Source organism: Dicentrarchus labrax, unplaced genomic scaffold (assembly GCF_905237075.1).
Source record: "Dicentrarchus labrax unplaced genomic scaffold, dlabrax2021, whole genome shotgun sequence".
NCBI classification, from domain to species: Eukaryota; Metazoa; Chordata; class Actinopteri; family Moronidae; genus Dicentrarchus; species Dicentrarchus labrax.
In genome coordinates this window covers 7,927,261-7,942,571 of record NW_026136702.1, presented here as the reverse complement: position 1 = coordinate 7,942,571, position 15,311 = coordinate 7,927,261, and the positions used below count along the sequence as shown (strand labels likewise).

The following is a 15,311-nucleotide window of genomic DNA, read 5'->3' as shown; positions in this document are numbered from 1 at the left end:
TGCTTTTTACGAACTGTCACTTTGGCATAAATCAGTTGTCACACTTTTGAGCTCACAGTCAGGGCATCAGTGTTGTGTCGAGGTGTCGGAATCATCTGCAGGAAATAAAAAATAAAAATAGATTTATAGATTTATTTACCATCCTTGATTTGTTTCTGCTGTCGCATTACAGATGTTTAATTTAGTAAGGCATCAATATGAATAGTAATGTAATTATTTTCCATAAGCCATCCACTGTGTGCATGATCAACAGCACAAGACCATCAGAGATGCAGATCGTCTGATAGACAGTTGAGTGCATTTTGGTGTAGTGTTACCAGCACAATAGCACTGGGATCACTTTGTCAAGGGGATTAAATGGATTTACGTCTCTGGATTAGGATGTAACCAGCTGGGTACATTTGTGAAAGAAAGCGTGTGTGTGTGTGTGTGTGTGTGTGTGTGTGTGTGTGTGTGTGTGTGTGTGTGATAGGGGGCTTGTTTTAATGGTCCCTGTCAGGTGATACTGCTGTTAGAGGAAAGCTTCTTTTCTTCAGAACAAATGAAACCTCGTGTAGTGTGGCCACCGAAGATTGCAAAAGAATTACACTGGACACAATTTGCATAAAGGGTTGTTGTATAATCCTTCCATCAAATCAAATTATCTGAGCACATATATTCTGTTTTCTTATGTATTGTAATTATAAACTTGGTGTTCATATTTATTTTTGTTTCTCCCCTGTTGGGATTTAAATTATGTGTAAATGTCTCTTAGTGTGAAGAAAATGGGATAAGGATACTATATGCTGCATGCCTGTCGAGCTGTACTTAAATAATACTATAAATGAATCATTGTTCCTCTAAATCTGATTATAATGTGTTTTTGATCACCAATAATTAGAGGAAGGGAATAAATATAATACAATGTTAATTACACAATAACCTTATACAAAATCTAAAACAAACTACCAAAATAGTGCTCTTAAACAGGTCACACGACTTGAAATGCAGTGGGAAGAATTATTAGTTATTGTGGCAAAAGTCAAAGTCCTTTGGGTCTGGACATCAGCAGACGGTCTTGATTCTTTTACTTTTCTCTTCTCATGTGGTCACTTTGCAACTGCCAGCTTCATGCTTGCCTTGTCAGAATGCTTTTTCAGCAGTGTGCTTTTCATCATCAAGCTAACTTTTTGTGAACAAAGTGCGCTTTTTAGTTTCATTAATGATAGAATCTCATTTATCTACTGTAGATGTCCTTGTGATACTGCACACAATTCAGATTATCTAAATTTAATTTACATGAATTTGTGTGCAGATTTTATGTTTGAAAAAAATGTGTGAAATTCACAATGATATGTACTTATTCCAAATATTCTTCATTTGCCGAGTGTTTGGATAAGTGAGGCATTGATGATAATATTTCACATTATGTAACAACTATTACAAAATATATGTAAAGCAAATTTTACACAAAATATAATGAAATTGGTCTTGTCATGTTAAGTGAAGCAGTGCACTGTTTTAATGTCTTGTAATTTGTTCACAAAATGATGATTTGGATTGGTTTTTGTGCATGGTGTCTGATTTGGAAGGGGAACCAGTGGTGATGGTAAGTTTTGGGTCAAACAATCGCTTGAATCTGGGAAAGAAACCATTTTAAAGAGGTAGGAGTTTATTTTGTAGTGGAAATTGGGCTCTTGTGCCTAACTGGCCGCATGGTTAACTGGATTGATTACAGGACCTTTTTTTTGTTTTACAAATATTGATTAGACATTGCATGCCACTGTCTCTGTGATGTCAATTCATTGTTTTACTGATTAATCTCAATAAGGTAATATCATCAAATTCTTCTTTTTTATTTTATTTAATACCATTTTGTGTATTTCTGCTATTATGATTTTACATTTTTAAATATTAAATATGGAATCAGTCTCCAGGCAAACTAAGTGCCTGATGAATTGAACTGTTGACTGACTATATTTTGTTCTTTTCATAGGCAGTCGGGCCCTTACACACTCTCATTTCATTTGTTTTGCATGTTTCCAGTCACATCATTTTGTCAAACCAATTTATTTTCCTTCTGGTAGCATGATGTTTACCTCACCTGTTTGCTATTACTCTACCAACATGTAATTCTTCTCTCAGCCTCCTTTATTAGAGTGAGACATTTTACATGGCAGTTTTCTCACCTCCACAAACCTCACTTTGATTGCCGAAATTATTGTTAGGACAGTTTCATTTGGGAGGCAATCTCCTTTTGCATTGCCAATATGTGCTCACTGGTCATTGCTTTCAGTATTGTGACCAAATCACCTGAATAGAGTTGCAGTCACGAGACCCCACTGCCTGCCCTGAAACCTTAGAGGCATAGCTACACCACAGCCAACTCTATTTATTTAGGTTATTTCCTCTTGCAGTGCATTTCATCACATGCGGTGTAGAGCAGCTTTTCATTTAAGAAAGAAAAAACACTGCACACAGATTCCATTGAGTCTGTTGAATTAAATATTTGTTGATACCAAAAGTTACAGTCCATCATGTTTTTAAAAAAAGTCAAATAAATAAAAGATTTGCTGAGCCTAACACATCAACTAGCGCATAAACCGGGCCTCAAGCCTCAAGATGTGCTTTTTATCCTCTCACCATCTTATGCCTCGTGATCAATACTGTTTCTTCACTCTTTTGACAGTGATGCTCGTTCTCATCTGCCGCCAACAAAGACTTGTTTAGAAGAATTTAATTCTTCAAGGTTATATCAAATATTCAAAAGGGCTCATTCAGTTACAACTCTGTCCTGTATTTCAGGTCAGTGTACGAACAGAAAGGGTGGACAACAATATGAAGGCCTGTGCATAAATCAGTATTTCGTCTGCAGGAGTTACAATAGGTCACTTGCATGTGATGTTTAATGCCTTGCATGGTTACGACATGCAATGGCCAGTACTAGTCTGCATGCTGCTTAATGAATGTCTTCCTCTCTTTCTCTTTGCCTGTCCGTGCTTCCAGAAGACAACTATACTGAAGGTGGGTATTTTAATTGTTGGTTTCCATTCTTGCTAAATTCTGTATGCCTACACATTTTCATGGCTAAGGCTCCACAAATAAATGTAAGCAAATGTTTTATACTGGGTATTGATGTTACTGGAGTGGTAAGTCTAATTAATAAATTTTTTCATTGTTTTTTTGTTTTTTATACTGGGCATTGAGTTCATTTTCCAGGAGCTAAAAACTAAATTGCATTGTTGATGTAGTTTTGAAGAATAAGGTTAGAATTACCTTCTCAGAAAAACTTTGAGTAGCCTTGGTGTACTGCTGGTTTTCCAAGCTGCAAACTGGTCCACTTACATTTTTTCATTCATCTTTTTATTTCTTTTTGGTGTAATCCAAAAGTCAGTTAGATTGCCTCAATGAAAGGAAAAGACAAAACACAGGGCTTTGGACCCAGAGAGCCAGTATAGAAACCAGGATGGAGCTGTTAACTCCAGGTTAACCAAATCAATCCAAAAAAAAATGAAATTTTAAAAGATGGTAAATATCTTGAAAGGCTGAGCTGATAAATACTATAAGTAGATATAGCTACTACAAAACTATTTAAATCAGTATTCATAACTCAATTTTCAATGCTTGAATATTTCACTTAAATATCCTAAATGTCTAAAAAGTTTTCCTTGACACTTTATTGCTTACCTTACTGTTGATGGTAGTTGCTATCAAGTTGATACTATGTGATGCACACGGTTTCTCAAGCAATGTGGAAACCTATACAGTTTTTATTTGGTTGAATTTGAGAAATGTCTTGCTGGTAAGTATATTGTCCTAAAACGTGAGACCTTAACCACTTCTACACAGACTTTTCACACAATATTATATTAACATTGCTTGTATTATGATTTCATGAGGATGGAGTTAATCATTGTTAGTTTTTGGTTGAAATCACCCATATTTTAAAAAGCAGGCTAATGGCAATGCAGCCTACAATGTATAGCAGAAAGAAAAGCTTTCTAACGGAGAGCAAATAAATTAATGAGTTGGTAGCTAACATAGGGCTCCTTTTTATACCAACTGCTTGTATTTTCCAGGCAGATAACTCAATAATAGCAAACAAATGTCAGCGTTTTCAGCTTTCAGGTGTTATTGAAAGTGGTGAAGTGTTAAATTGCAACATTAACAACAGTCATCTGAATGCCAAAATAACTATGGAGAGGAAATTGATCCACCAGAGAAACAGAGCAGTTAGTGCTGTGCCTAGAATCTATATACCTTTTTCACAGCAGCCATTTTGACATGAATTAGTAGGGTAAACACGAGTTTTACCAATGATACTGATAACCATAATTTTCCATTCAGATCAAACAGAGTCAGGTTGCTGCTATCGTGTATGTTGGCTCACTAGAAGGGCTCTGCTACACTAAATGGAACACTACCTTAATTAGTATCACTGGCAAAACCTGGGATTACCCTACTATTGCATGTCAAAATGGCTGCTGTGAAAAAGGTCTATTGTTCATAGTCAATATATTGGTTAACTCTGTCAATCAAATGAATGTAATACAATTGAACTGTTAATTTAAGCAAAATGTACTACTCAAAATGGCACAATGACCAGACCATGACTTATCATCTTCCTTTCTTTTCTGTATGAAACAAGTAGATGACTCATATGTTATGTGGACACTTGACAGTTGTTGAAGGTTAAGGTAAAACAGTCTTTGGCTATATGTGTGCATAGGGATTGCTCTTTCCATTAGTAGGTGGGATGATAGTCTTGTGTACGAAGACTAAAATAAAAGGTCAACCTGAATTTAGATTTCTGAATGATGACTAGTAAGTAGCTGATGATGCATTGCAACCTGCTTTGGTTGACTAAATGCTCATCATGCTAACCCTGTCTGTGTACCCTCCTCTTTCTCTCCGTCCCACTCTTCCCTATCCCAGCACTCCTCAAGTAACACAGACATCTGCTCTGTATGAGATGCCTGCGTGTCAGTGTCACACAGTTTCCCTTGATCCCTTGTTCTCTGCTGACTGTGCTCTTGTTTTCCTTTAAGGTCTGGCACACCTGATGATGGGCGACCAAGGTATGAGCTCTGTTCCTTCTTCCCGCCATTCTTCCATTGTCCCTCCTGCTCCCATTGTGCTCAGAAATATGTGTGTGTGCCTCTAACTCTTGTGTGACGCTCGGGCTTGAAGCTGCTCAGATATGAGCTGTCATTTCACTTATTTTGAATGACCTAGTTGATTTTCATTCTCCCAGTGACTTTTTTCATATGACCTCTTTTTCAAGCTCATTTGGCTTTCTACTCCCCCCTCTGCTGGGTGTCATTTCTCTCCATCTTTTCTTTCTCTTTAATTATTCACATCTACTGTACATTCTGGTGTTTTATGATGATGCGGTTCAAGTAAAGGGACATTTGCAATAACATATTAGGATATAATGCATGGTGGTGGAAAATAGCTTACTGAATTTTTTAAGCTAATCCTCATCTGTCCTGGCTTCTGTAATGCATGTTGGGAGTGTCTGCACAGACAGTCCATCTATTCAAGCTTCATCTTTTCATTTGTGTGGCTATACTGCATATCCTTATTATGCAGGAGAGCAGGGATGTGAAGTATTGTTCTTCTCTTCCCACTTTCCTTTGTTAGTGCCCCATTTCCTCTCTTATATTTGTAGCCATCAAGCCTCTTTCTCCTGTCGTCCGTCCTTTTCCTACTTGACCATGACACTTATTGGTGTCTCCTCTCCTTTTGTTCTCCCTTTTTGTCTGGAATCTGCTTTCTTCATGGAACATTTCATCAAATCTTATAGGTAAAAGTAAAGGTACTACCCTTTTAATTCTCTGAGCAGTGTTTTGTGGCATTATATACTCATGCTACATGAAGTATATAAAGTCATTGGCATTTTTAAAATTGCTTTCTCAACTATTAATGAAAGCTTTTCAAGGTAGGTGCCGCTTTCGCTTTGCATTCACACGTTTAAGCTGTGTCACCTGTTTCTTTTCTGCTTGATGCATGGGAATCATAAATGAGACTCACATGGGAATATGAACACAATAGTTGCTGTCCTAGTTCCAGTATACACCACCACCACCACCCAGGGGTAACTACACTTGTCTTGTTCAAATAATGGGTGTTGGGGTGGCCGGTGAGGCTTGATCATAGTGTTTTGGGCCTCCCATCCTGGCTGTGATCCTCACCTCTTCTCCCTGTGGGGTAAGTGGACTTCTGATCTTTGCCATTTGACTCTCCTCCTCAGGGCAGAGAGGGGAAGCTTGGCTTCTAAGGTCCCTACTGAGCATTCAAGGTAAAACTTTGATTATTTTAAGTTGGTTACTGAAGTAAAGACAAATTTAGCAAGTCATCATTAGCTTACTGAAGTGTGGGAAACTTCAATGTCAGTGTGTGTCATTTACTAATTGGAGAATGACATGTAGAAAGTATGTATAATTAAATATTAGAAAAGTAGTGATTAACACCGTGACATTCAAGTTTTTCCTAGATTTTTGCTTGCTCTTGTTGTTGCTTTGACATTTATGTGTTCTAGTTTTGCCAACTCTTATTAGCAATGTTCTATTTCTTTACATTAAATAGAAAATATTGTGTTATGTTAAATGCTATCTCTTATCATATACTTGTGAAGCATCATCTGAACAGGTAAGTCTTCAAACTGCCCTGTGGATCTACAGTGTGAGGCCTTACTTTATGCTGTGTGAACAGGAATCGTAGCTATTGTAATGTCAGATATTCTGCTAATAGGCATTGATATATACATGAATTTGCACACACGACCAACCACCCACCAACACACACAAATAATTAAACCATTTCCCATATAAAATGTGGAGATAGATTTTTCCATCTCCTAAGGTAAGTGTCATTTTCATAGTTATACTGGTTGCTTGTGGTTCTGCAATTGGATACAGCTTTTCATTACACACACATACTTGACATAAATACACAAATGTAATTCCACTTCCAGAATTATACATTTTTGCCATCAAGTTTTGATAAATTTTTTGACTAAAATAATAATTGTCATTGCAGTATGTAAAAAAATATCTTGGCATTCTGTATATACAAATGTGATTTTTTTTATTAATGCAAATGCAGCTTTCTGTCTGAAACACATACATGTGTATACATTATCATCAGAAAACTACTGTAAATCTGATAATACTGGCTAAAATTATATAATATTGACTAGTCAAGTACTGCCCCATGTGTTGAGTACTAGTTTAGTTAACTTGTCACAGAGTGGACTACACACACTTAATGCTGACTGGTGTTTTTAGTGCGCACCATGTGGCTTCATCTGAAACACAGGTTTTTACTACACTATACCAAACACCCAGCTTTGATGTGGCAGAAGGAAAGCCACAGGGAGAGATTGAGAGAATGCTTATGAGGCACAAATCTGAGCACACTGCTTCTAATTTGGGCCATTGTTAGCTGTCCCCTGTGTTACAATGTGAAACCTCGTCAGTCCAGTTATGTACTGTGTGGTCACAAACACACATCCCCACTTGAGTATTAAATCTAGGAGTTAGGACAGTGCGTGTATTCATTGTCTGCTTTAAGCTTGTGAGAATATTGTGTATTACATTAGCCCCCCTGAGGTCCTCCTCCTGTGTCATGTTAACCACTTGTATGGTTTATCCTTCATGGCTGGTCTCTTGAGGATGGGCTAGTTTCTGTGGTGCTACTTACAGCTGGTGCTCTGACACTGGATTCCTAAAACCTCGTTTCTATCCAGCTCTACAGAGCAGGGCATACAGTAGGATAAGTCATAATACCGCTGGCACACAAATCACAGGGTATTTAATTGCTGTCATCACAATAAACTGCCATGTGCAGCTTAAGAGGGACTACAGGCTGTGCAGACAGGCTTACAGGTACAACTGGGCTATTTCTAAATTAGTATACTTTCTAATGTAATTGCTTTCACTTTCTAAAGATGGAAATTGTCCCTTTTCATTATACCATGCACAGTCCCGGGGATTTCCGTGAGGTGGGCTAGCGGATCCCTTTGCTAGTTTGTTTGCACATGATGTGCTATATTTTACATGTCAAATTAAAAGGATGTTTACAATGCTTCTTTTTATTTTAGTGGATGCTGATACACTGAGGCCTTTTAAGAGGGTGTCACACATGTAGAGGTCGATAGCATAGCATGCATACAAATACTAACTTAAGTCTCATATCCAGCAATCAGTTTCAAATCGCAAAGTTTTCTGCCGTATTTTTGCATCTTATAGTTTTCTGTTAGATTTGCATGAACTGATAATAAGCATCTATCAATTATTTAATTATTATTATATTAGTATAGTTTATTTAATGATTATATTACATTGTAGGAGTTAACAATGTGGGAATATTAGTCATATTCTCACACATAACTCACACACTGTGGTTTGTGGGTTTTAACAGTAACTATTCATACAGTTAACATGTAGAGAACAAGGATTGTGTGTCTGTGCTAAATCTGTGCATCTTCTCTTTTTTTTCATGTTTTATGAATAAAATCCAAGACATGTGAGACAAAAACAATGCCATCATTACCATTGGTAACTCTACACACAGTGGTGCACTAGCATTAGTATGGTGCATATAGTATGAATAATTAAATCACATGCTTAAATCCGTGTAAGATAGATAAATATGTACAGTTATACATCCATGACAAAACTGACATCATAAAAAGCCAGTCGAGTGCAGTAGCTAGATTCTAAAGTTTATGTCCCATCTAATCCAGGACATGTTGACTTAACCTTGAAGAAAATGCATCTTGTAAGGAGATGTGCATTTGTTTGCATTGCTAATGGCATGTTATAGTACTTAAGCTGGGATTCAGCACAGCTCAGTGAGTAAGTGCTGTAGGAGTGTGTGTGTAGGTCAGTGAAAGACAATGGAAAAACCTCACTTGACATACAGTATGTGGGATTTTGAAGTACCTCCTGTTCATTTCAGTACAAGCTCAGTAAGATGCTTTAGTGTCCAATATTCAACCCGTCTAAAAACCTTCAAAGGTCATAATGAACCAGCGTTTCAAGAGCTCCCTCATGAGTTGCTCTAACTCACACACTTGGAAAAAATAGCATCACTGACAGGCTACGACTTACAGTATGTATTTTGGATATTTTAAGTTGTATAAAAAGTAATTTGTAACCTTTTATTCTGCTGTCCAGCTTCCTACTGTGAAATCTCTGGTAGTGATAAAATCCCATTGCACCATGGAGTGCTTTTCTGGCTTCATTTGCTTCTGACAGCACAGAGGCCAGCAGCAGAAGTCATTTCCATCTTCTGGTATGTTTTGGCATTTCGAAAGTAGGTAAGTGACCTTACAAGGGTTATGTATCAGAGCGAAGAGCAGGAGAGCAGAGCGTCAAAGCGGCAGGTGAAGTAAATGTGGCAGAGCAGTGCATGTTGGTTCCACGTGAACTCATGTAGGGGTTGGGTTGGGTTGCCCACGGGATCCACATTTCCCTCTTTGCTTTACAGTTCACAGGTTGACAGGTTTGTGAGATGACAGCTAAAAATTTCGGTGTACGGCAACATACTTTTACACACGTGACTCTACAGGTAGATGTCAGTTAGAAATAACGACTGTTATGACAAGCAAGATTTGTCAAAGTTTTCTTATAACGGATATTCATAGTGTCATTTTTAGCTTCAAGAGGTGTGTGTGTCATTGGTGTATAATATTGGTGATTGTTGCTGCTGTGTGGTAAAAAGAAATGCCTTCAGTACATTATGCATTAGAATCCCATCTTTTTCTTTCCCTTATTGATGGTCTGAGAAATCTTAAAGCCTTACACATTTGTCACAAATTTCTTGGAGAGTGATAAGATTTTAGTGTACAGTGGATGCGATCTTACTTCAAGGTGCCTTATACTAGAAGGCGACAGATATAACCAAAGAGTAGCCCATCTGTAGCACGTAGCACCTTTGCAATGAAAACGCAACAAGCGCTTTTAGATAATGTGGAACGGCACGTCAGAGTGCGACTTGTCAAGATTTGTCTGCCTTCTTTATCTGACAGGTAACACGATACCATGTGGTGTGTGTTGAATCAACAACAGATGTTGCTTTTGTAGCTTCACATGAAACCTGGAAGACTGTCAGTGAAATCCTTTCAGCTCCATTGACTCCCCCAGGATTACAATTTCTCAGCTATAACCCCAGATATTAGGCATAGATGTGGTTGCAGTCATTTCTTTTTTATTGAATGCTAACCTGTAAGGTAGATGTATGGTCAGAATAAAAAAAAATAAAAAAAGTCCTTTACCGAGGGTGGCATTGAGTGCTTGGTCTTGATTCATACTTCTCTTGGAGGGCATACTCAGAGATAATAACACCTTGCAGTGAGTGCTCATCTGGACTCTCATTATGTAAAATGTCAGTGAAAGTGCTGTTTGAGAAACTGACTCAGAATTTTCAACAAAAACTCAATTGGGTTTATCTCTAGGTCTTGGCATATGGGTAACATCCTCACCATCTGTTCTGAAAAACCCAAACATGAGAGCTTGACTGAATCTCATACTGTATACAAATCAGAATCACTTTGCTTTTCCCAATCAGAAACTGATTGATTGAGATTAGTTTACTTGATGGCCTAAGAACCTTTTTAATCTTATATACAGCCTGCCTCTTCCAGCAGGCAAAGCTTTCAAAATAAGAATGGAGTAAACCCCAAGTGCTTACAGAATGACGTGGACCTGCCTTTATATTTATGTGTTGCCTTGCAATTTCTGTCATATTCAGACAGCTCTTTTAGAGAAACTCACTAAGAAATTATATGGAGGTTCAGGGAAAATGTTTACTGTGGCATTATCTTGGAAGTGTCACAGCTTTGCTCAGTTCCAGGTTTTAAGTTTCAGCAGCATTTTTTTTTACATCTTTGCCAAGATTTTTGCTGAGAAGTCCTCAAGAAGTGTTTTAGCATACCTTTATTTTTGCAAGCTTAAGCAAATATTCCTGTTGACCGACCTACATTTCAAAGCTCATCCCTCAGCACGGCTCCACCCTTAGATATCTTTAAATCCCTATGTTGAAAGTTAAAAAATGATAAATTAGGAAATACTGATTTACAGTTTTATCTGCACTAACACCCTCATTGAGTAAGAAGTGCTAGTAAGAAGTGTAATTTTTGCTCCATCTAAACAGAATTGGTAGACAAACAAAGTGGCTATATGTGTATGCATTGAGTCAAGAGGATACCTCCAAAATTAAGTCAAAACTAATTTCACACATATAATTACTCATATTGCCGAATAATAATAGTGTGAAAAAACATGATTAATGCTAGAGTGAGGGGGAAAGTGTGATGAATAACTGTTTACTGTAATTATTTTAGTGAGATATGACAGTATATCATCATTTGGTTATACAGCGATGCTCAAATAGTAGTCTTTGATTAGGAACAGCACCATTCAAAACTATGAAATAATTTTAGAAACGGATACAGATGTCTAGTTTGCCATCTTGGTGGATGTTTGCACTATTACTTCATTATTTTGGCTTGCATCCTCTTAAAGCAAAGCAAATGTGTTTGTATGACCTCTCATCACAGGTTTAATATAAGTAATAAGCTGTTAAACCAAAGTGATTTTGTTTACTCAGATTACTCATTCATTTGAATAATCACTGCAGGCCTGAAGGGGTAAAACTGCCCAATATTTTACTGGATATGAGGAATATTAGAGAAGTCGTTGTTGAATGTGTGGGATTCAGTCCTGTCTAGTTAGTCATATTGTGACAGCTCAGATGTATCTGGGGACCTCTTTAGATGGTCCTGATTGCCACGTTGGGAACCAACCACCTGGCAATGCCTATCTGATTAGCAGCTTTTTTTGGAATGTCGTATCCTAGGTTTTGGTGTAGAGAGCTGAGAAATAGAAGCCAGGAAAGTGAAAACTGGCAAAGTTTCAGCTCACCACCTGCTTTGGCTATGAAGCTAACTGATATAAAAGTAAAAAAAAAAATCAAACCAAAGTACAAGAATTGCCCAACTAATGGGAGCACCACACTATCAACCCTCTTAATACAAGCCGTAGCCAAAGCCACCTGGTCTCGCAAAGAGAAAAGCAGAGGGATGTTAAAAATGTAATTAATTTAATGCCTTCACGTCATCAAACTTTCTCTTGATGACATGAATATGATTCAGAGCAACTTAAGATGCAAAGACATGTTACGATTACAGCAAAGTTAAAAATTGTCCTTTTGTGAGTGTTTGCCATACAGCCAACATAGAGTTACGCTTTTAGACAGTATAATTTCTCCAAACTGTTAGACCATCAGGTTTTTCCAGTAAATCCCTAATGGATATACATACATAAAAAGAGCCACCTTGATAAAGAACTGGTTTCCCTGTTTTGTTGGTGGGCTCAACGGGACAAAACACACATTATTACATTACTTTATTACTTACTACATACTAATTTACCTCTTCCATGCCTGCAGTGCCGAGTGTACCTGTTCCGTATACCACACCAGGGCCATCAGTGTTTGTTACAAAAAAAAAAGGTAATTGTACTTGATGGGTCACAGAGGCAGTTTTCACTGCAACAGAGATGGGAAAACAGACTCCTTTGCTGTGCAGAGAAAAAAGGCCTGTAATTGCCTGGAGTGAGATTTGTGTATCTTGACATGGCAGATTGGCAAGACTGCACTAAAGCTCCCACAGATTAGTACATTACCACAGATTCTGCTCCTGAGGGGGAGGCAGGAAGACACACAGAGAGAGTGAAGGACTTAAAGCAGACAGAAAGAGGCGTTTAAAGAATGAGCACAAGAAAATGGGCAGAGAAAGAGAGAGGGGTACTACGTGGAAATAAGTGTGAAAAGTGGGATTAGAAAACAGAAGCATTTGATTATAACAGACTACTAAAAAAAAAGGAAAAACACCCAGACTCTTTGCTGAAGTTGAAGAGTGTTTCCGTTTTGAAGAAAATTAGAATTATTTGTTTATTTTCATACATCAGACCTGCCTGTCTGGCTTTCTGATGGACATGTTTTGCCTCTTTGTGCCAGTCTCAGCTTCATCGCCAGCATCCTCAATCAGATAAGAAGTAGCATGCCTTCACATCTCCGAACTGTCATAACAGACAGTTTTTCTGAGGTTGGTGGCAGGTTTCAGCAGCAGTCCCATCTTCTTGTGTACATCATCAATGATAAAATCCAACAGCAGACTTTGGATTAATAGTTATCAATGCCTTTCCCAAAGAATATTTATTATAAAAGATGACAAGCATATATTTTTTTCCCAACCTAAAGAAAGGGCGAAGGAGAATGTAGAATAAAAAAGTTGGATCAATATGAACAAGGCTCATCTGGCTCCCCTGGTAGAGTGGAAGGAGATCTGCTCCAGATCAATATTGCTGGTCGATGCCAGTGAGAGACTGCAGTGATGAAAAACTCTATTTCTTGGCCCGCAGAAGGGAGAGGATGAATCTAAGCAGAAAATAGATAAAAAGGAGATACCTATACTTCAGCTGTAGACTGTGAAATTCATCCTATGCATGTCGGTTTGTTTAGTTATAGTTTAGCTTTTAGATCATGGATTATGGTCATTTTACTGGCCTCCACTGATGGAATGCTGCCAGGTGTTGTTATGATGCACTGTATACTGGGTATGAAATCATATTTATCCTTTCAGTATGTATTATAAAATGAGATAAAAATGTGCACAATGGGTGTTTATATAGCGACGTATGGTACTGGAGTGCTGCTTTGTGTAGGTGATTTATGAGAGCAAGCCAGTGGCTTAGCAAACTTCAAAAGAGACGGTTATTTCCCCCATCTTTAATGGTTCATTCATCTTCTCCCATTACACATCACTGTTATTCTGCAGCGTGTTACTTTCCAGACATGTTGGAGAAATGGGATACAGTGTGACTAATTCAGATGGAATCACTCACAATCCAATACATATTCATTTGTCCTTTTTCCCATTTTCAATGTGGCATTTTTTGTGTATGTAGAGAAATAAGGGTCAATACAGGAGTGACAAATTGAGGATTTTAAAATAAATTGGGGTGATTACAAATGCATTTTTCTATCCACAAACAGTGTTTGAATGTCTCAGAAAATGTGCGGACACGTGGATATGATTACTTTTGTATGTCAAGTTTTGAGACTCTTCTATTATCCTTCAAAGCATGTAGTGTTTAGGTGCTAGCTGAAAACTTGGAAATCTCTTTTATTATTATTTTGAGAAGTTATAAATGTGTTTTTCATTCCAAGACAATACATAAGTCAGTTTAAATGCAGATAAATACAACATGTATTTGGGGTCTCCACACACAGTGTAACCAAATCCACACCTGTTTGGTGATTTATGAATAAAAAATACACAACACATTAGTCATTACTATAAACAGGAATTGTTTTGAAATATAAATGTTATTAAATCAGTGAACACCAAATTGAGAATACATGGAATACACTGAAACAAGCTCACTTACTCGCTCACCAAACTATAGTAGTCAGGCTTATTTGTTTCTCAGACAACCTGTTCCTCCTCGGAGTCAGGACAACATTGCTTAGGCTGAAGAGCCTCTCCTCGAGTGCACTAGACGGCATCACTGTGTTGTGCTCTGTTTCATGGAAATTCTAGGGAAACGGTTCAGGAGTTCCATCTCTGACCCCAGCTTCAGATATTCAATGATTCCATTGTTGGAGTTGAAGGAAGCTTTATCCTCCTCATTGAAAGGGAGTCACACAGGAAATTGTTGCTCAATCGTGCATAAAAAGGCAAATTTGTTTTTTATTTTTTCAGTCCACCAATTGCACAGCTAATTAAGGAACTTATGTAACATAAGTAACTACATTATGATTTCATTATTGACTGTAACATCATGGCTGAACTTACAAACTGACTTCACTGACCATGAACTCACTGATATTGACACATATTTCTCTGCACAGATTTAAATATAAAAAAAATGACAGAACAAATCAGTTTTCATTAATCTTAGTGGTATAATTAATAAGTTAAGCTATAATTAGGGCTTCAGAGTTCTTGCACTATTGATACAACATTCTGTGAATATTTTCATCTGACCAACGAAACCCCAAAAGTGGATGCCTTTTCAATGATGCATGGCGAGGAAATGGCAAGGCTCCCTGTGGGAAATTGAATAGTCCATTTCCAATCGAGTGTGCCCTGGAAAATCCATGGGGGTCAGTGGCAATTTGTCTCAGGAGGTCTGCAGTGAGAGTCATTACGCTCAAGACCAACATGTCCCCAGGGACAGAACCATTCTTTATTCCCTTTTGATATATACAAAATATTTCTCTTATTATTACTCTTTGTACTTCCTCTTGCAAATAGGTAT

At 37.6% G+C, this 15,311-nt stretch overlaps 1 protein-coding gene across 21 annotated transcripts in view; it reads left to right on the top strand.

The window, feature by feature from the left end:
- LOC127375151 (neurexin-1a) overlaps window positions 1-15,311 on the top strand; it is a 240,738-nt gene that overhangs the window by 15,917 nt on the left and 209,510 nt on the right. For 9 of the 21 annotated variants that reach the window (XM_051421039.1, XM_051421118.1, XM_051421048.1 and 6 more), the window contains exons 3-5: window positions 2,986-3,003; window positions 5,028-5,057; window positions 6,233-6,280. The exons of 5 other annotated variants lie outside the window; for them this stretch is intronic. In XM_051421039.1, the coding sequence (XP_051276999.1) occupies window positions 2,986-3,003; window positions 5,028-5,057; window positions 6,233-6,280 (96 nt within the window). The remainder of the gene's footprint in view (window positions 1-2,985; window positions 3,004-5,027; window positions 5,058-6,232; window positions 6,281-15,311) is intronic. 7 more of the 21 variants (XM_051421077.1, XM_051421059.1, XM_051421127.1 and 4 more) reach the window with 5 other exon arrangements.